The sequence below is a fragment of the Pelecanus crispus genome, chromosome 21, assembly GCF_030463565.1.
Source record: "Pelecanus crispus isolate bPelCri1 chromosome 21, bPelCri1.pri, whole genome shotgun sequence".
In the NCBI taxonomy this organism is placed as follows: Eukaryota; Metazoa; Chordata; class Aves; order Pelecaniformes; family Pelecanidae; genus Pelecanus; species Pelecanus crispus.
Genome location: NC_134663.1, coordinates 6,105,530 through 6,125,000, shown reverse-complemented (window position 1 = coordinate 6,125,000; position 19,471 = coordinate 6,105,530). Strand labels below are relative to the sequence as shown.

At 63.7% G+C, this 19,471-nt stretch overlaps 3 protein-coding genes across 5 annotated transcripts; all 3 read right to left on the bottom strand.

Annotated features, from left to right (window-relative positions):
* Positions 1 to 414: 414 nt before the first annotated feature.
* SNRNP27 (small nuclear ribonucleoprotein U4/U6.U5 subunit 27) lies at positions 415 to 3,165 on the bottom strand. Its single transcript, XM_075724099.1, has 6 exons — positions 3,129 to 3,165; positions 2,350 to 2,470; positions 2,080 to 2,192; positions 1,848 to 1,927; positions 1,663 to 1,727; positions 415 to 989 (listed from the first exon to the last, which is right to left on the bottom strand). Exons 1-6 carry the CDS (start codon positions 3,163 to 3,165, stop codon positions 935 to 937), a joined length of 471 nt encoding a protein of 156 aa, XP_075580214.1. The 3' UTR covers positions 415 to 934.
* Positions 3,166 to 6,042: 2,877 nt separating this feature from the next.
* ADD2 (adducin 2) lies at positions 6,043 to 14,576 on the bottom strand. 3 transcript variants are annotated; one of them, XM_075724088.1, is made up of 14 exons: positions 14,400 to 14,576; positions 12,392 to 12,530; positions 11,841 to 11,992; positions 11,238 to 11,318; positions 10,996 to 11,145; positions 10,744 to 10,887; positions 10,567 to 10,665; positions 9,515 to 9,691; positions 9,151 to 9,408; positions 8,579 to 8,698; positions 8,371 to 8,460; positions 8,109 to 8,274; positions 7,898 to 8,026; positions 6,043 to 6,896 (listed from the first exon to the last, which is right to left on the bottom strand). In XM_075724088.1, exons 1-14 carry the CDS (start codon positions 14,574 to 14,576, stop codon positions 6,598 to 6,600), a joined length of 2,181 nt encoding a protein of 726 aa, XP_075580203.1. In that variant the 3' UTR covers positions 6,043 to 6,597. The 3 variants fall into 3 exon arrangements, with proteins under 3 accessions (XP_075580203.1, XP_075580202.1, XP_075580201.1); XM_075724087.1 differs by having other exon boundaries at positions 8,118 to 8,274; XM_075724086.1 differs by having other exon boundaries at positions 6,043 to 6,925; positions 7,918 to 8,026; positions 8,118 to 8,274.
* Positions 14,577 to 15,962: 1,386 nt separating this feature from the next.
* Positions 15,963 to 17,480, bottom strand: FIGLA (folliculogenesis specific bHLH transcription factor). Its single transcript, XM_075724212.1, has 4 exons — positions 17,256 to 17,480; positions 16,782 to 16,934; positions 16,366 to 16,521; positions 15,963 to 16,025 (listed from the first exon to the last, which is right to left on the bottom strand). Exons 1-4 carry the CDS (start codon positions 17,478 to 17,480, stop codon positions 15,963 to 15,965), a joined length of 597 nt encoding a protein of 198 aa, XP_075580327.1.
* Positions 17,481 to 19,471: the final 1,991 nt, after the last annotated feature.

Sequence of the window (19,471 nt, the reverse complement as noted above, 5' to 3'; positions counted from 1 at the left end):
CCTGCGCGGGCAACCAATGGCGGGGCGGGAAGCGGAAAAGGGGGCGGGGCGATAGCGCTAAGGGGAAATGTGGGCCGGGCGGAGGGGGGTACCCCCCACCCTCCCCTCCCCCCGGGGGACAGGGACCCCCCCCCCAAAGCCAGAGACCACCCCCCCGTGACGGCCCCCAGGCAGGGCTCAGGGCACCCAGAGACACCCCCCCCCCCAAACTGGGAGCACCCCAGATCCCACAGACCCCCCCCACGCGACAGCAGGCGCCAGGGGCGCCCCTTCCCACGGTAATTAGCAAAACACATTAATTAGCAAAAATTGGAATCAAACAAGCGAGCAGAGCACCCTGCTGTCGGAAAACACCCAGCCGGACTGTCAAAAAATAAGCCAAAAAAACAACAAAAAAAAGGGGTTTTCCGCAATAAAAGGCCCCAAATTAGCATTGCGACGGCCGTGGGCGTTTGAATTTATTTCGAGAAATTTATATGGATTTGTGTGACGTGGGAATTGAAGCATTTTGGGGCGTAAGGTCCCCGCCCCACGCAAGCGCAGCGGCTCAGGCAAACAACGGGGCGGTTTCCGGCAGCCTCCTCGCCCGTGCTTTATTCCCAAGTTATAAAAATAAAAGGAAAAATATATACGGGATTTTATTGTAATGGGGAACGTAGCGTGACATCAAAAATAACAACAGGAAAAACACAATGAAATCCCAGCGGGGAACAAACCACGAGGGATATGGTAACAACAACAACAACAAAAAATAAAATAAAGCCGCCAGGAAACGGTGACTCGTACCCGCTCTGGCTGCAGGGCAGGGCGAGCGCGGCGGGATTTGTTGGGAATAACCCAAATTCCTCTGCAATCCGGTCTCCGAGCCGCCTGCGCGGGCGCCAGGAAGGGAAGTCCTTCTCGGCAGGCTGTTCTCCCTCGAGCGAGCGCAGCGTCAAGCGATGAAATCCAGGGGCCTGTTGAATCCTCCTTTTCTGTTCATGTACTGCCTGCGGCCGAAGGGAAGGAACCGGCGTCAGCGCCAGGGACAAACCCCGCCAGGGCTCCCAGCTCTGAAGAAATCCGCACAAAAACACCCGAGGGCGGCCTGTGACTGCGCTCAGCGGCTGCGGGGAATGGAATTCCCCATGGATTTGCACAAACGAGGGTAGGAAACCTCCCAGCGAGGCGGCGTCTCGCATAGCCCGGACTGTTTGAGGACCCTGGCACCCGTCTGGCTAAACCGGGCACCAGAGCCGAAGCCTGGCAGCACAGCCTGGCCATACGCTCCGGTTTCCATCAAAAAGGAAGCCAAATTAACAAACTGAGTGGGGTTTTGGGGTTTTTTTTTGGTAAGAAACAGGCCAACAGTGCTGCTTAGGCAGGCTCACTGCTCCGACCCGCTCAGGCTGTGCCTGGCACGTCCTGCTCACGCACACTGTGCTCTTCCACTCCTCAGTTCTGCTTTCACCGTTTCCAGGAGAAACCAGAGGCCTCCTACCTCCGTTTGACGGTGAAAACCGCAAACTTTGCCTTTTTCCGAAGGCCCGAAAAGCCAGATCACCCCCTGCACATGCTGAGAAACGGCGGCTTCAACGTGTGGCCACGGAGTTTCCTCCGCACTGCGTGATCTCGTCAAAGAAATTCTTTTTCTATCCCCCAAAAAAAAGGCTGGGCACAAACCTGTACTTCCTCTTCTGGGACACGTTGATGGCGTATGCGTTTGCAGCACCGTCCACCTTCTTTCCCTGAAAGACATTAAGAAAAAATGTCTCAAAATTCAGCGTGTTATCCCCAAAAAGGGCATGGCGACACCACCGAGCCCGCCGGAGGCAGCCATGGGCTCCACCGCGCCCCTCCGTACTCACCTTCGTCGTGTCGAAAGAGGCGAAGCCCATCATTTTCATCATCTCAATTTCCTCTTCCGTCTTGCCCTGCAAATCTTCCTCTGCCAAGGCAACAAAATAAGAGAGTTCGACAAACGCAGCCCTCGGGGTTCGCCAAAAACATTTTAAATAAGCACCCGGGTGTCCCCTGGGCCGGTCCCAACCCAAGCAGGGAACGCAGGACGTATTTAAGGAGGAAAATCCACCCCCTCACCCGTGATCTGTCGCTCTTTGCCTTTGGAGTCCTTTATCTCCTTCTTCTCTTCATCCCGTCTTTCCTTCAGCCGCGGCGGGGAGGAGGAGCTGGATCGGTGCCGTCTCGGCGACCTGATGGTGCAAAGGCAGGCGGGTTTGCAGCTTCCCCGGCTGTGCCATTACCGCAGACGGTTCTGCAGCGTTAACGAGCTCCCACTGTCCCCACACTGCCAGAACTGCGCCTCACCCAGCCCGTCCCCGCCCCGGCACTGGGGTTTCTGCCCCTCACCTGGACCGTCTTCTGTGCGGGGAGCGAGAACGGCTCCTCCTCCTGTCCCTGTCCCGGGACCGGGATCGCTCCCTTCGCCTCCTCTCCCTCTCCCGTGAGGTGGACCGCGAACGCCTGCGCTCTGCTCAGAGAAAGGCAGCGCTCGGTTTAGCTTCTGCTCCCTCACCCTTCGCTGCTCACGTTTCAAAGAAAATCCCGTCGAGGCTGCAACAGCTTCGAGCAGAGACCCCACGACGACTCCCTCCCACCTCCCCCCCACATCCCTCCATGGATGGGCACAAAGATCCCACCGGCAGCCGCAGGAGCGGGAAGAGCGGCAGGAAAAGCGGAGGCTCAGGTGGGAGGTGACCAAGCTGCTGGCAAACGGGTCCCCGAAAAGCTGAGGTGCGTGGAGAGGGGCGGGGGTCGGTGTGCGTGAGGAGGAGGAGGAGGAAGGGACCCTCTGCTCTCCCCACGGTGAAGAACCGAGGCCTCATCACCCCCCCCACCCCCCCGCCGCGGAGGCCGTTCACCCCCTCGCCCAAGGGCTGGGGGACGTCCCAGGGCCCTCTCCTCCCCCTGGGCCGGCGGCCGGGGCTCCCCGCCCGGGGCCTGGCTCTTCCGCCTTCCCCCCGAGCGCCCGCATCCCCCCGCTCAGCGCAGCCCCGTCCCGCCGGGGCCGGATCCACCCCTCGGCGCAGCCCGCTCCCCCCGGGGCCGCCCCCCCGAGCTCTCTCCTCCTCCCCCCCGGCCTCTCCCGGTGCCCCCCCACCGGCTCCCGCCCCCGGCCCCCCCCTCACCGCGCCGCGGCGGCGACCGGGAGCGGCTGCGGCCCATGGCCGCCCCCAGCACCCGCACTTCCGGCCGCCCGGGCCCTGGCGCGCGGCACTTCCGGCTCCCCCGTCCCTCCCCCCCGCCGCTCCCCCCCGGAACCGGTGCCGCCGCGCTTTGGTTCCGCAGCGAACACGGCCCCCGGGGGGGGTCCCCACGGCGGCGGGGCGGCTGAACCCCCCCCTCCCCGGCGGCCTCCCCGCCGCGCCCAGAGCCGGGGGGTGCGGGCGCAGAGCCTCGGCGAGGCCGTGATCCCCCCACGCCAGCCTCGGCCCGCGGCGAGGCCGCGATCCCCCCCCCCCCCCCAGCCCCAGCGGGCGGCCATGACACCCCCTCGGCCCCCCTGAGCTCCACAGCGCTGGCGGGTGCCAAACACGGGGTTTATTTACAGACAGGCCTTACACAGCGCTTTCCAGCGACGATTGTCGGGCACCGGCGGTTGCCCTGGCAGGGGGACGCCCCGCTCCCGCCCGGCCGTGCTCCCCTCGGGCCGCGGTGGCAGGCCCAGGGTGGGCGGCCTCCTCTCGGCCCCATTTCGGTGGGTGTTCGGCAACCGGGGCCCACCGGTGTCTGCCAGCCCCAGGCAGCGACACCGGCGCCGAATCCGGTTGAAATCCCGGCGTCGCCCTCTTTTCCTGCGGCGCGTTGGCGTATCTGCGGCCGAAGATGGAAATCCGGCCTCTCTTCTTCCCAGTTGAGGGTGCAAATATGGAGGGCGATGAGCACGAGGCCGTGGGCAGCAATCGGCACCTCTCGGGGCGCCGGGTCGACGATTTGCCTCGCAGCCAGCCCCCTGGAATACATCCCCTGCCTCCCCGCCGCAGAAAACCCACACCCTGAGCCCGGCCCGGGGGGCTTGGGGCCGGGCAGCCTTGCCGAAAAGAGGTGAGAAGAAAGGGGCCTGCCTGCGAGCGGTGGGCAGAACGCTGGCAAGGGGAGAGGGGGAAAGTTATCCGGAGGGGTGGTCCCGGGGGGAGCGGGGAAGCCCTGAGGGGCAGAGGAGCCGCAGTGTCGATGTGATTCTGTATCTGTTTTCTTCTAGCTAAGCGGCGAGGACCCACGTCGCGGTGGCGGCCATTTGAACCTTCCTCCCTGCTGAAGACACCGGTGTCTCTCGCTTCCCTACGCCTCACGAGATGCCTAACGTCCCCTGGACTTCCACGGGGAGTGGAAATAAATCCCCATCTCCTCTGCAAAACCCTTGGCACTCAGAGAAACAGGATTGCTAAGCCCCTGGGGACAGACCCTCAGAGAACGAGGGGCCGCAGCCTCCCTGCAGCAGCGCTGGCCGGTCCGGCGGCGGGGTGTGCGGCAGTGTTGGAATTCAGGTAATCGCCCCGGAAGCGACCGTGCCGGCTTGGGGAGGCGATGCAGCTGTCCCTGCAGGGCTTTCCTGGCCTGGGTCATGCAGAGGAACAGGCTAGATGACAAAAATGGCCTCAAAGAGCCTTAAAATTGGTGGCAGTAAACACCTCCCCCCCACGGGAAACGGTTATGGAGCTGTGGTTTGCGTCTCAAAGGCTGGCTGCTGAATAGACGTTGAATATGGGCAAAAGCACGGGGCCGGTGTTTGCGCCATCCCTCACAGACGGTGAATTTGGGCGCTCAGGGTTCCCCCCTCTGCCCCGGTCCTTGCAGGAGCACGATGGGGAGCTGCAGCTCAAACCCCAGCACTGGGGTCAGGCAGGGCAAATGCTCTCCCCAGAAACCGGGCTCAGGTTGGCCCTGGGGCTCCGTCAAGCTACGTGCCAGCTGTGTACTTTTGCAATTTTTAAAAAAACTTTTGCTTTTCAATTCAGGATTTGTCTGGCACACGCCATATCGCAGCCCTGCAAAGAAAACCAACCTGCGTTTGCAAACCTTTGACCCACAGCCACCTGCACCAGCCCCGCTCCCTGCCTGCACCCCACTCCGCATCCTTGCTGCCCCCAAAATTGCTGCCTGGCCCACCGGGCTTTCTGATTTTCCGAAGAGGAAAACAAAAGCTGACAGCTGCCTCACAGCAGCGGAAAGACTTTGAAAAGATGATGGTGGCACGTGGGAAAATCATTTTTGGGTGAGGAAACCCAGTGCCCTTGGAGGGGGGGTTCTGGGGCTCCGTGCTACAGCCCAAGCTCCCGGCAGACAGGAGCCCGTGGATGCTTGGGCTGTGGCAGGGAAGCCCCATCCCCACAGGCAGCGCTGCCCACGCAGGCAGGCTGGGGCGAGCACCCCCAGAAGAGAGCAAACCCCTGCAGCTTGCAGCAGGACGGGGGGCTGATCCTGTTGGTTTTGTCCCCTAAATATCAGCACTGGAGCAGCTGCGGGGCAAATCGGCATCACTGGTTTTCTTCTTGCCTTTGGGCAGGGCCGGGAGGTTGTAACGATGGTCGTGTCGCCGTACGGAGCGCTGGAGGCGAGGCTGGGTGGGAAGGAAACGCCAAGGAGGATTTTAACTTGTGCTCAGGAATCCAGAGCTGGGGGAAAAGCAAGGACCTGGCCTCAGCCGTGCGGACGGGCGCTCGCTGAGCCCAGGCTCGGTGCGAGCGGAGACCTGGCGCAGCCTCGGCCGCGTGCGCCGGCGTCGCCGTGAAGCGGTGGCGGGGATGGGGGTGGTGGCGTTGGCAGTGCCTCTGACTGAAGTGAATCAACAGCGTGTGTTCATCCCGAAGTAGCACTTAGTGAGTGAAGTTCTGCTCAGTTTTAAATAACACAGACACTTCCCGGAGACTCTATTCTTCTGCTTTCACAGGTGCGGTTCGTGCGGTGCAGCAGGGGCTTTCCTGGCGGCGTGAAATCCTGCTGCTCTACCTCGTACGGCAAATACATGAGGTTGCGGCACCAGGAGAAGGGCTCTCCAGCCCAGGGAGAGGAAGATTACAATCCAGGAAGGAAAGGCCTTCGGGGAGAGCAATCCCCCCGCGTTCAGCTTGATCCGATTCCCCTGGCGAAGCGGCGAACAATTTTGCCCAGGGGTGAAGCCAGCGCCATTCCAGCAGAGCTTGAAACAGAAGGTAAAAAAAAAAAAAAACCACAACAACAAAACACCCTTTTCTTCCTCAAACCAAGTGGATCCGGGCTGCGCCCCACATTTCACAAGGGCTCTACAAGTGGCGGGTGGGGAAAAAAAAACCCACCCTAACCCTCAGCCCACGTGTGGGAAGGGGCTGGTGCCCGGGAGGGAGAAGGGAGAGCTCGTGGGAGGAGGGAGATCGCAGCGGGTATTTCCCCAAGCGGCAAACAGGGGCCACAATCTTTCATAAGCTCGGTGACCGCCTCCGAAAGCGGGTGATGGTGGACGAAGTGCCTCGTGCCAGGAGTACCCGGAAAACAACTCATCTCCGGGGTTTTCGGCTGCGCCTCGGCCAGACGCACGACGCGGGAGCCGTCCCTCCACCTCGGCGCCTCCGTCCGGAGAGGTGCCCGGCCACGGCTGCGGCGGGAGGCCTCGGAGGAGACTCAAGATTCGATCTTTTCCTTCTTTTTGCCTTTTTTCAGGAAAGATGGGGTCCGGAATTTCTTCTTCTTCTTAGAGGGCGATTTGGAGGGTGAACCTTCGGGGGAGACGGGGCTGCTGGTCACCGTCTCCTTCTCCTTGGGGGCATCTGGGTCAGCGTTGGCGGGGGAGGTCATCCGGCCCCCCTCTTTGCCCAGGCTTTCCTCGGTGCTTTGCTCCTCGTCCTTCCCGTTCACCACCGCCGGCGGCTCCTCGGCGGCGGAATCGGCAGGCGCTTGGCCGCCGTCCGCCGCCTTGTCACCTGGGCAAAGGGAAAGGGGAGAGGTGAGGCTTGGGGCAGCGGTGCCCGGCGCCATGGAGGTTGAAATCTCCCCACAACTCGCCGGTTTGACCTGGGCAGGAGCAGGATTTGGCCCCCGCGGACGGAGAGCGCTGGGACCCGATCCCCTCCTGCCGCAGGCGCTGCTTTCCTCAGCCTTCCCTCCCCCTCCCCGCAGGACAAGCGACGGTGGGATGGAGAGCTGGGAAGAGGCAGGCAGGGAGGGCGGCAGGCTCCGTCCCGGCCTCGCCACTGGAGATAAAGCGGGCAGCAAAAGAAAAACGAGGCAACCCAAGGCATTTCCTTCTGCGAAACCCTGAGCGGGGTGCCGCTCCCCGCGGGAGCACGTCTGAAACGGGCCACGGAGAGCAAGGGCACCCCGAGCTAGCGGGGAGCGCGGTCACCCGCGTCCCTCCTCCCGCAGCGAGGCTCGAGGACGGCCTCTCCGTACTTACTACGGTGACAAGTATTCAGAGTCAGAGGTAACTCCTTGGGTGAAAGCCACACGTGGAGGAAAGAGAAAGGAAGACGTTGTGGAGACATAGACACACACACACCACGAGACACGATGAGAAAGCGAGCAGCCGCGCGCTCCCGCTGCCCTCTCCCGCGCCCTGAGACCCGCCGTGGTTTGTAGATGACGGATTTCCACTCAGGGGAACATAACAACGGGAATGTCGCACCCCTCGGTGCGTTAGGAGGGGGACAGAGGCGTCCCCTGGACCCCGCAAAGCCAGCGGTGGACGCTCACGTCCTCCTGCCGGGACAGTCAAGGCAAGCGGCGGCTTTGGTGCCTTTGCGGTGCAAATCCCCATCAGCCCCAACGCGATGGGGACGCCCCCGGGGAACGGCAAAGGGACCCGGGGGTGACATTTATCTGTGTTTCCATGGGCTTTGGGTACAGCCACCCTCATCCCCTCACTGGTCACCCGCTCCTCGTCTCCGCTCGGCTGGCGAGCCCGGGCGTTCGCCAGCCCACTCACCCTCCGAGGGCTCCACGGGCGTCGGGGCCGGGGTCTCTGCCGGCGCTGTGGCCGGGCTCTGCGGCGGGGAGGTGGGGGGCGATTTGGCGGGGGGAGCCTGGCTCTCCTCTGCCACGGCATCCTTCTCGCCTGCCAGCGGAGAGACATGCTGGCCCCAGGGTCTGCCGGGTGCCGGCCCCAAGGGGGATTTGGGATCAGGGCTCCCCCGTACCCCTCCTACCCTGCAGCCCCAGCTTTTTCCTCTCCACCTCCTGCTTGTACTCCTCCAGCTCCTGGTCGGTGAGCTGGCTGAAGGGGTTCGGGGGCTCCGGCTCGGGGGGTGCCTCTTCCCGGGATGCCTCTTTGGCCTCCGCATCCCCCAAATGGCTCTCTGTGGACTGAAACACACCCCCAGCCCCGGAGCAGTGTCACCCCCCTGGCCGGAGGGATGCCGGGGAGCCAGGGAAGGGCTGGGTGCTCCGGGGGGGACGTACGGGGCTGCGGCTGGTGTCGGCGATCACGCTGGCCAGCAGCTGTGACTGGGGCCCGGCTGACTTCACGTCCTGGCGGTTTTGCTCCCGGATCTGCGGGCGAGACGTAGAGTGAGGACGGGGAAAAAACCTCCCCCACCACCCTGGGGGTCTGCCGAGACCCCTGCACCCGCGTCCGAAAGCCTCCGGGGCTTTCAGAGTGGGACCGTACCTTGTTCCGCATCTCCAGCACCTCCTGCGGGTCCGTGTAGAGGGGCACGAACTGGTTGGGGTTCTCGATTCGGATGGGGGTCCCGCTGCTGCTTTTTTCCACCTCGTCTGCTTTCAGCCACTGCGTGTCGCGGAGATGGAACCCCAATAAATATGCGTCACGGAGAGAGGAGACCCCGATAAATGCGTGTTGCGTAGAGGAGAGGCCCCGATAAATGCGTGTTGCATAGAGGGGAGACCCCAGTAAAGCTCGTGGTGCTCGGCCCCCCGGGCTGGGGAGGTGGGATTTTAAAATAAATATTATTACGAGGTGTGGGGAATAGAGGAGGAAAGGAAAGCTTGTGTTAAAAAAAAGGCACCGAATAAAGCATTTCTCGCTTCTGGAGGAGCCTTGGGTGTTTCTGTGCACCAAATTTTGGTGGGATCAATAACATCCCAGCCATCCCCCCACCTGCCTTTTTTTTTTGGCACCCAAATATCTCCCCCACACGCACATGGCTGATGCCGTTCCCTGAGCCAGACCCCTTCCCAAATTAACCCAACGCCCCCCGGGATGCCGCCGCAGCCCCGCACCGTCGTCTTTGTTTTCTGGCTGCCGGCGCTGCCCTGCTGCTCCTCGGCCACGTTGACCCTCATGTAGGTGTTGGGGGTGTTGAGCCACCGCGTCTTCTCCTTCTGTTGCTTCTGGGCGTGCTGCCGCAGCGCGGGGACGGGGGCGGCCTCCTCCTCGAAGACGAAGGCCGTCACCGTGGCGGGGATCAGCACGTCGCTTTTGGGCTTGCTCTTCTCCTGCACGAAGGGGTAGCGGTAGGTGTAGCCCGTGCGGTAACCCTGGAAAGGCAGAGAGCGCTCGGTCATGAATAATAGAGGATAAAAAAAGAGATTTTTGTGCGGTTTGGGGGGATCTTGCTGCATTTTGGCATCGGCTGGTGCTCACCAGGTTGTCCAGCATCCTCATCAGGGCTTCGAATTCGTGCTCGCCGAGGCGGCTCTTCTGCATGGGCCCGAAGGTGCTGCCGGCCCAGCGCACTGAGCCCACCTCGTGGGGCCGGTGCTTGGCGCGCTCCAGCACGATCAGGTTCTCCACGCCGCCCGCGCTCGCCAGCGCCGACACCTACGGCCGAGCCCGGGGGAGATGCAGCTGACGCAGCTGGACGGGGAGCAGCGGGATGGCTCCGGACCTGCCCACGGCCCCCGTGGCTGCTGGGCTGCGCCAGCCTGTCCTGTCCTGGGCACCGCGCTGGCTGCAGAGACCTGGCACAGCTCACTGCATGGTCCCAGGGCACCGCACTGGTGGCAGAGACCTGGCACAGCTCAGTGCACGGCCCCAGAGCACCATGCTGGCGGCAGAGACCTGGCACAGCTCAGTGCACGGCCCCAGAGCACCACGCTGGCAGCAGAGACCTGGCACAGCTCAGTGCACGGCCCCAGAGCACCACGCTGGCAGCAGAGACCTGGCACAGCTCAGTGCACGGCCCCAGAGCACCACGCTGGCAGCAGAGACCTGGCACAGCTCAGTGCACGGCCCCAGAGCACCACGCTGGCAGCAGAGACCTGGCACAGCTCAGTGCACGGCCCCAGAGCACCACGCTGGCAGCAGAGACCTGGCACAGCTCAGTGCACGGCCCCAGAGCACCACGCTGGCAGCAGAGACCTGGCACAGCTCAGTGCACGGCCCCAGAGCACCACGCTGGCAGCAGAGACCTGGCACAGCTCAGTGCAGAGTCCTGTGATGCCATGCTGGCGGCAGAGACCTGGCACAGCTCAGTGCACGGCCCCAGAGCACCATGCTGGCAGCAAAGACCCAGCACAGCTCAGCGCATGATCTCAAAGCAACATGCTGGCCTCAGAGACCCGGCACAACTCAATGCAAGCTCCCGGGGCACGGTGCTGGCAGCTGAGACCGTACACAGCTCGGTGCTTATTCCCGGGGGCACCGCGCTGGCAGCTGAGACCGTACAGAGCTCAGCGCATGCCCCGGGCGCTCACCTGGATCTCGCAGGCCGCCTGCAGATGGAAGATGCTGTAGAAAGCTTCCTCGGCGGTGTCGCCCAGCGCCAGCACCCCGTGGTTGCGCAGCACCAGGATCTGCGGCACCCAGCACCCAGAACGTCAGCAGGACGGGGAGGAGGGGACGGGGACCTCGCCTCCCCCCCGTCCCCTCACCTTGCAGGTGGGGCCGAGGGATTTTTGGAGCTCGACCCGATCGGCTTCGTCCTCCACCTCCCCGCGGAAGTCGAAGTAGGCGACGTCCCCCAGCAGCAGGGCGGCGCGGGAGATGGGCAGCACGCCACAGCGCATGGCCGACACCTGCGGCGGAGCGGGCAGGGCGACAACACCCCCCTCGATCCTCCCCCAAAATCTTCCCCCGATCCCCTCCTAAAAAACATCTCCCTCCCGCGCCGCCCCGTATCTTACTGCGGCGGTGGCCGGCGTGTGCAGGCGGATGATGCAGCGGGTGTCGGGGCGGGCGGCGTAGATGGCGGCGTGGAGGCTGAAGCTGCGGGCGTCGGGGGCGAAGCCGGTGCTGCCCTGCTCCACCACGGCCCCCAGCACGTTCACCTTGATCTGCGCAGGGGGGGGTTTGGGGGGCTCAGAGCCGAACGGTTCCCCCCGCCGGGGAGCGGGGATGGCGGCGGGGGGGACATGGGCACGCTCACCAGGCTGGCCGCCGTCACCTCGCTGCACGCCAGCCCCTGCGGGGCCACCAAGAAATGCTCCTGCTCCTTGCTCACCCGCAGCTGCGCCGGGACAAAGCCCATGGAGGTATTAAAAAAACCCCAGAAACCCACCCCCCCAAAAACCTAACCCCACCCATACCCCCCAAAAAACCCCCAAGCCCCTCAAAAATCCCACCCCCCCCAAAAACCCCCGAACTCCCCCCAAAGAACCCCCAACCCCCTAAAAAATCCCCAACCCCCCCAAATCCTGACCCACCTAAATCCCCCCAACCACTCCAAAAAACCCCATCCCCCCAAAGAACCCCCAGCCCCAAAACCCCCTGCTCCCCAGAAAACTCACCACCCCACCAAAAACAACCCTCCCCAAAATCCTAACCCCCAAAACACCTTCCAACCCCCCCCAAACCCCCCAACCCTCCCCAAAAACCCCAACCTCCCCCCAAAAAAACCCCCAAAACCCCACAGTTCCCCCAAAAATAACTCAAGCCCCCCCAAACCCTCAAACAACCCCCACCTCCCCTTGCAACCTCCCCCAAAAGACAGCCCCCCCGCCCCCCCAATGGCGGGTGCCGGGGCGCTCACGGTGACGGCCGCGTGTCCCAGCTGGGCCCAGCCGTAGAGGTCGAGCAGGCGGTGGATGCTGCCCACCTTGCAGCGCATCAGCCGCTCCCCCTTGGCCAGCGCCGGCGCCTCGGGGCCGTGCAGGTCGTTGATGGGGGTGACGGCCACCAGCCCTGGGGACGTGCCACCCCCCACCCTCAGCGGGAGATGGGGGGGGGGGTTGATCCCCCCCCCCCCCAACCCCAGGGGCTTCTCCGGGGACAAGGGAGCGGAGGGTGGTGGAGCTGGGTTTGGTGGCACCCAAGGTTTGGTGCCCCCCAAGGCTTGGTGCCCCCCAAGGTCTCGGGGGTGGCTGGTTGGGGTCTGCAGAGTGACCCCCCACCCTCTGTCCCCATGGTCCCCAATCCCCTCCCTCCCCTCTTGCCCCTTTCTACTAAAAATAAAAGGACAACCGGAGCCCTGCAGGATGTTTTCTTCCCTGCAACCCCATAAATTAAGAAAAACCCTCCAGAATTTCACCAAACCCTTCCATTTCCCCCCCAAAAAAACGCCCTCGGTGGGCACGGCCATACCCATGGGGGAGGTGGGGAGGACGGCGGGGGACGTGGTGGCCATGAAGTCGGCGATCTGCCGCAGCGCCCAGATGTGGGAGGAGTTGTTCCCCTTCTTCATCTGCTCCTGGATGAGGCTCTCCAGCTCCTCCCTGAAAGACTGCGGCCCCCCGGCCCCGCCGGCGTCACCTCCCCCGGGGAAGGGACACAGTGACCCAACGGGGACCGACCGGTGGCACCGGGGTGGGGGGACCACCGGATCGGCGGGTGGCAGCATCGCCAGCTCGGTGGAATTGGCATCACCAGTTTGGTGGCACAGTGATGGTGGCACCGTCAGCTCAGTGAAAGTGGCACCACCGGTTTGGTGGCATGGTGATGGTGGCACCGCCAGCTTGGTGTCAGCAACACCACCAGTTTGGTGACACGGTGATGGTGGCACCGTCAGCTCAGTGAAAGTGGCACCACCAGTTTGGTGGCATGGTGATGGTGGCACCGCCAGCTTGGTGTCAGCAACACCACCAGTTCGGTGACACGGTGATGGTGGCACCGTCAGCTCAGTGAAAGTGGCACCACCAGTTTGGTGGCATGGTGATGGTGGCACCGCCAGCTTGGTGTCAGCAACACCACCAGTTCGGTGACACGGTGATGGTGGCACCGTCAGCTCAGTGAAAGTGGCACCACCAGTTTGGTGGCATGGTGATGGTGGCACCGCCAGCTTGGTGTCAGCAACACCACCAGTTCGGTGACACGGTGATGGTGGCACCATCAGCTCAGTGAAAGTGGCACCACTATTTTGGTGGCATGGTGATGGTGGCACCGCCAGCTTGGTGTCAGTGACACCACTGGTTTGGTGACACGGTGATGGTGGCACCATCAGCTCAGTGACAGTGGCATCACTGGTTTGGTGACACGGTGATGGTGGCACCATCAGCTCGGTGGAAGTGGCACCACCGGTTTGGTGGCACAGTGAAGGTGGCACCGCCGGCTCTGTGGCAGCAATATCGCTGGCTTGGTGGCACTGGTGGCACTGGCAACTCAGCGGTAGCAGCACCACAGGGTTGGTGGCGGTGACATTGCCAGCTTGGTGGCACAGTGGGGATGGTGGCACCACCGGCCAAGTGGGGACGTGCCCTGAGCCAACACGTGGTGGTGGCATTTGCTTGGGGACAGGAACGATGGGGTTGGGGACAGGAACGATGGGGTTGGGGACAAGCGGGACGGGGTTGGGGACAAGCGGGACGGGGTTTGGGGGGACAGGAGGGATGGGGTTGGGACAAGTGGGATGGGGTTGAGGACAGGAACGATGGGGTTGGGACAAGTGGGATGGGGTTTGGGGGGACAGGGTTGGGGACAGGAGGGATGGGGTTTGGTCAGGAATGATGGGGTTGGGGACAGGAACAATGGGGTTGGGACAAGCGGGATGGGGCGGGGTTTGGAGGGACAGGGCTGGGACAAGCGGGATGGGGTTTGGAGGGACAGGGTTTGGTCAGGAATGATGGGGTTGGGGACAGGAACGATGGGGTTGAGACAAGTGGGATGGGGCTGGGGACAGGAGGGACAGGGCTGGGACAAGCAGGATGGGGTTGGGGACAGGAACAATGGGGTTGGGACAAGCGGGATGGGGTTTGGTCAGGAATGATGGGGTTGGGGACAGGAACGATGGGGTTGAGACAACCAGGATGGGGTTTGGAGGGACAGGGCTGGGACAAGCGGGATGGAGTTGGGGAAAGGAACGATGGGGTTGGGGACAGGAGGAATGGGGACAGCAGGGACAAGGTTTGGTCAGGAACGATGGGGTTGGGGACAGGAACGATGGGGTTGGGACAAGTGGGATGGGGCTGGGGACAGGAGGGATGGGGTTTGGAGGGACAGGGTTGGGGACAGGAGGGATGGGACAAGCAGGATGGGGTTTGGAGGGACAGGGCTGGGGACAGGAGGGATGGGGTTGGGACAAGTGGGATGGGGTTTGGTCAGGAATGATGGGGCTGGGGACAGGAGGGCCGGGTCCCCGAGAGCCGCCACCCCTCACCGGGCTCTGGAGGATCATGGTGACCCGCTTCTTCTGCTCCATCATGTTGAAGTCCTGCCGCAGGTCGGCCGCCATGTTCCGCACCCGCAGGTCCTCGGGGTCATCCTCGGCCGAGCGCTGCGAGTAGCGGGGCCCGGGGGGCGAGGGCAGGGGCTCGGGGCTGGCGGCCGCGCTCATCCTGCCGGCGGGACGCACGGACGGGCAGAAGCACAGATGGCGAAGCAGCCACCCAAAATACCCCGGAGCTGCGCCCCGCAGATAAGGCCCGGCCGGCCGCCGCCCTGCCCAACGGCGGGAGCCATCGGTGTCACGAGTTGGCAGGCAGCGGACGCTGGCGGGGGGTGTCCCCGCCGTGGACCCCAAAATGCGGGCTCCGCCCCCCCACCCAAGAGCGCCTTCAGCGAGGTGTTTTGGGGGTGCTGCTGCAAAGGGCCCCCCCCCAAATATGGGGCACCGCTCAGCCCCCCAAAACATGGGGGGGTGCACACGAGCAGGAGGCGGTTGCCCGAACCCAAGCTGCTCCCCCAAATCCGGGGGGCACCCCCCAACACAGCCCCCCCCCCCTTATCACGGGGTGCTTTCGCCAATGCAAAAGCAGAGCCCCCCGCCCCCGCCGCAGCCCCCCAGTGTCGCTGCCGGGACCCACCTGGGGCAGAGGGAAGCGGGGAGCCTTTTCCAGGCTAAAATTCCCGGGGGGGGGTCCCAGGGCAGCCCCCGGCCTGCGCCGGAAGGCGAGCGTCAGGCGGCGGCGGGGTCCTGAGCATCCCACGGGATTTTCCCCCCCGCCAAGGAGGAGGAGGGAGAGCAGAGGGGTCTCTAAGGGCCCCCCCACATCACTGGGTGCCTGGGGGGGACCCCCAACCCCCCCAAAGCTGCACACCCCCCCCCCCAGCATCCCGGCCACCTCCGCCCTCGCCGCACCCAACGCCGCTGCGGCAGCCGCAGGGATGGCGGATGAGGATTAAAAAGAATATATACGGATTTTTTTTCTTTTTTTTTTGGGGGGAGGGGGGAGAGAATGCAGCATTGCACCCCCACACGGGTGGGGATTGCTCCAGGGGTCCGGTACCCCCACCCTCGGAGGATAAAGGCCGGGGGGGGGTGGGGGGTGCGCTGCAGCCCCCCCATATCTGCATGCAGCCAGCTTGGGGGATGGGACAAAAGAAGGAAAAATGGGGGGGGGTCACCCAGCTGATCCCCCCCCCTCCCCAAGCCCCCCCAAAACCCTCCCCGGGGGAAGGGGATGCGGCGGCCGGGAGGATGCTGCCATCACCCACCTCTTCCTCCTCCTCCTCCTCCTCAGAGCATCCTGACAAAGGCTCCCCCCCCCCGCGCAGGTCCAGCTCCCTCTGCCGACACCCACGCGTGGCCCCGCCCCACGGGGGGGAGCCCACGGACCCCCCCCCCAAAAAAAAAAAATCCCTAAACCCTCAATGAGTGCAAACGCCCGGGGGGGGGAAAGCGGGGACCGCAGCACAGACACCCCCAAAATTCCCGGTTTATTAGGAGCTCCTTAACGGGGACCCCGTTACACGGGCGGCGCTAAGTGCTAATTACATTTCCCTACAGCAAATTAATTACAGCTCTGGCCTCCCGCTGCCTTTTAGGGGTGCCCCCCCCCCCAATCTGGGGACAGGGCCGCTTGAGGCGCTGGGTTTAGGGGGGTGCGGGGCTGGATGCGGAGCCGCAGCCCCCAAAATCGGCGCTGGAGCATCGAACCAGGACACCCCGTGGTTTCAGGGATGGGCAGGAAAAACCTTAAAAAAAAAAAAAAAAATTTTTTTTTCTCCTTTGGAATATTTCGGGGGGGGGGGTAAAAGCTGATTTGAGGCACCCCCCAATTTATGTCGATATAAACCAGAGGCTCCCAAAACGCCTGAGCCCACGGGTGGGGGCTCCCCGCAAGGCCCACGGGTGCCCCCCCCTCAGGGTGCCCCCCCCACCCCCCAGCTGACCCCCAACTCACCAGCCCCCCGCTCTCCGGCAGCAGCCCCGGGCAGGGGGGCAGGACGGGGGGACCCCACGGGTACGGGGGGGCACTGCCAGGCCAGGTCCCGGGGACCCCCCCCAGGGGCACCCCCCTGCCGTCACCCGGCTCCTGCTCAGCATCCGCGTCCGGCCGCTGGGAAAAGGGGGAGAAAAGGAAAAGGGGGACTAAAAAAACCACTGAAATTGAGGTTTCCCCCCCCCCCAAATCCTTCTGCTCTGGATCTTCAGCTGCGAAACACCCCCCTGGAATAATAATCCAATTTATTTTTAGTTTTTGAACTAATTGCAAGCTGAAAAATGGCAAACAAGAAAAACCCCTATCAGCCCCCCGGCCCCAGACCCTCACACGTTTGGATACGGGGTCTCTGTTTTGGGGTGAGCCCCCCCCCATACCTCGAAGCCCCCCGTTTCTTCCAGAACCAGCCGGAGCAGGCGGATGTACTCGGCGGCGGCTTTCAGGGTGTCGACTTTGCTGGGCTTGCGGTCGCGGGGGATGAGGGGCACGATGGTCTTCAGCTTCGAGAAGCCGCTGTTCAGGTTTTTAATCTGCCAGGAAGGAATCAATAGAGTTACACCCCACGGCGGGGCGGGGGGAGCGCCCCGGGCTTAAACCGGGCCCCCCCAGGATCAAAGCGGGCCCCTCCGGGATTAAACAGGGGCCCCCCCAAAGGCAGAGGCAAAGGCAACGCCCCCGTAACCCCCCGCAAAGCGACCGCGGGGCGACGCTGCCGCGCGTCCCCCGAGTAGAGCAGCCCTGGGGTGGCCCTGGGTGCCGCCGCGGCGGGACGCGGCCCGCAGCCCCCCGGGATCTGGTGTTTTGGGGAGGGGGAGCGTGCGGAGGGGGAATTGGGGGGGGGGTCCCCTCACCCTCTCGCGCTCCTTGGCGTTGGCCGCTTGCCGTCGCTCCAGCACCTCCGCCAGGTCCCCGGCCGGCTGGTAGCCCCCGGCCGGCTGCTTGCGCAGGCGGGCGATGGCGGCGGCGCGGGGCAGGGGGCCGTAGCGCTGGCTCAGCACCCTCTCCAGCACCTCGGGGGCCGGGGTGGGCAGCAGGACCCCCGCCGGCCGCCCCCCGGCTCCGCTGGCCTCCCCCATAGCCAGGGAAGGGACAGATCCTGCGCCCCAACCTCACCCCGCTGCGCTGCCTCCCAAAAAACCAAAAAAAAAACTTAAAAAAGGCCCTTAAATACCCCGGGAGCCCAACGAGCTGCAGGTGGGGCCCAGCCCAGCCTAACGAGCGGGGCGGGTGCAGGCAGGGCAGGGGGCTTGGGCCCTGCCTCAGTTTCCCCACTCAGCGGCCGAGCCCCCCAAAAGCCGGCAGCCACAAAACCTTGACCCAAAAAGGGACCCAAAGCCATCCCCGGGAGCACAGCGGGGACCGCGGGGGTGACAAGGCCTGGCGCCCCGGGGACGGGCAGCCGGCGTCGCCCCGCAGGGGCAAACAGGGGTTCGGGAGGCGTCGTGTGTGCCTGGAAACGTGGGAAGCTCTTTTGAGCGGGGAAAATAAAAACATGAGGGATTTAATCCCGGCGAGGGCTGTTTCGGTAGATGGCAGTGTGAGTCCCTGCAATGCTGGAAACCTCAGCGCTGCCGGAAAAAAATGGGGAAAATTCCCCTTTTGCCCCCCAAAACCTGAGGCTGGCGGCCTCCTCGACACCCTGGGTTGTTCACCCTGGGGGGAACCTCATCCCAGCCCCATTCCCGGGATGATTTTCCCCCTCCCGAAACGCCACCCATCCTCCCTGCGCGCTCCCCTCCGGCGTTTTCGGGGAGAAAAGCCCCCCGGGGCGGCTCACCCTGCTTTTCCCGGGGCGCTTTGGGGGCTGCTGGTGGGGAGCGGGTGCCCCACGGGGCGCGGGTGGGACACATGTGCTCCCCCGTGCAGGGCTGTGGCCGCCGTGCCTCAGTTTCCCCAAACCTGGAAGCACCGGGGGGGGCTGCAAACCACCCCCGGGCTGCGGCAGGGCCCTGCCGTTTTGCTCCTTGCCCGGAGGGAGCGCGAGGCTGGAGGAGCAAATTGCAAAGAAACCCCCAAATAGACCCCAAAACGGCCTCGGAGATGCCTGGAAGGCAAACGAGCTTTTACTAGAACCGCAGAAAACCCAATTTTCCCCTCTTGAATGCTCCGTAAAGAGCTTCCCTATCTCGCAGCCGGATCTGGATAATCACGTTATTACTGCCCCGACCGGGGGGAGCGGATCTTCCAAATCACTCAGGGCAGGTGGGTTTACAGCCGCCCCCCAAAAAAGCTCTGGGCACGCCTGCTCACTTCTGTTCGAGGGTGGAAACGTCCGAGGGGGAACGAGAGCTGCCCAAATTCCCCGCCTCCCGGCAGCCGGGGTTTGCTCCTTTCCCCTTGTTTTATAGCTGGGAAAATGCCCGGGTTTGGGTGTTTGGCGGATTAAGAGCCAAGGGGAAAGCGGGAAGTGGGGGGAGCGGCGCGGGGGTGGGCGAGGAGGGGTTTGGGGGTTGCTGGTGCAAGTGGGGTTTGCGGGAGTCTCGCCCCGAGGGGAAGGGAGCAGACCTGGGGGGCAAAGTTCATGGGGGTCAGGGTTATTGGGGGTCAGGGTTATTGGGGGTCACGGTTATTAGGGGTCAGGGTTATTGGGGGTCAGGGTTATTGGGGGTCAGGGTTATTGGGGGTCGCAGTTATTAGGGACCAGGGTTATCAGCCCCTGCTTGCAGCAAGCGCAGGGGAGCACCTGCAGCGCGTGAGGACGCTGCAAAGCCAGGCGGGAGTTTATTTTCGATTTTTTTTATTTCTGCTTCTGCCCTCCCGGGACGCGGTGCCCGGAAAACAGCAGCAGCCTGGCGGAGCCGGCGCGAGCCGGATGAGAGCAGAAGCGAAAGGCCGGGGGAAAGGGCAGGGCTCCTCCGGCAGCGAAGCCTCTCCGGCGGGTTGGGAAAACGGCTCCAACCTGGGCTTAGGGCATCCCCAGGATTACGGGGTTTTGGGGGATTCTCCCCAATTTCCCCCCTCTGGAGTCGCAGCCTGCTTTGCTCCAGGCCAAGCATCCTCTGTGCAGCTGCCAGCAGGGATTAGAGCCTGGGAAGCGTTCAGGGCTGAATTCCTGGAAAACGGCATC

What these genes read in the sequence shown, in the direction of transcription:
- FIGLA (XM_075724212.1), bottom strand. Translation starts at nt 17,480, where the DNA reads ATGGGGGAGGCCAGCGGAGCCGGGGGGCGGCCGGCGGGGGTCCTGCTG. An exon ending in ACGCCAAGGAGCGCGAGAGG is followed by an intron (nt 16,935 to 17,255) that starts GTGAGGGGACCC and finishes CCTTCCTGGCAG; the next exon opens with ATTAAAAACCTGAACAGCGG. An exon ending in AAGAAACGGGGGGCTTCGAG is followed by an intron (nt 16,522 to 16,781) that starts GTATGGGGGGGG and finishes CCCTTTTCCCAG; the next exon opens with CGGCCGGACGCGGATGCTGA.
- ADD2 (XM_075724088.1), bottom strand. Translation starts at nt 14,576, where the DNA reads ATGAGCGCGGCCGCCAGCCCCGAGCCCCTGCCCTCGCCCCCCGGGCCC. An exon ending in CCATGATCCTCCAGAGCCCG is followed by an intron (nt 12,531 to 14,399) that starts GTGAGGGGTGGC and finishes GGGGGGCCGCAG; the next exon opens with TCTTTCAGGGAGGAGCTGGA. An exon ending in CCTCCCCACCTCCCCCATGG is followed by an intron (nt 11,993 to 12,391) that starts GTATGGCCGTGC and finishes GCACGTCCCCAG; the next exon opens with GGCTGGTGGCCGTCACCCCC.
- SNRNP27 (XM_075724099.1), bottom strand. Translation starts at nt 3,165, where the DNA reads ATGGGCCGCAGCCGCTCCCGGTCGCCGCCGCGGCGCG. An exon ending in CCGCACAGAAGACGGTCCAG is followed by an intron (nt 2,193 to 2,349) that starts GTGAGGGGCAGA and finishes TTGCACCATCAG; the next exon opens with GTCGCCGAGACGGCACCGAT. An exon ending in CCTCTTTCGACACGACGAAG is followed by an intron (nt 1,728 to 1,847) that starts GTGAGTACGGAG and finishes AATGTCTTTCAG; the next exon opens with GGAAAGAAGGTGGACGGTGC.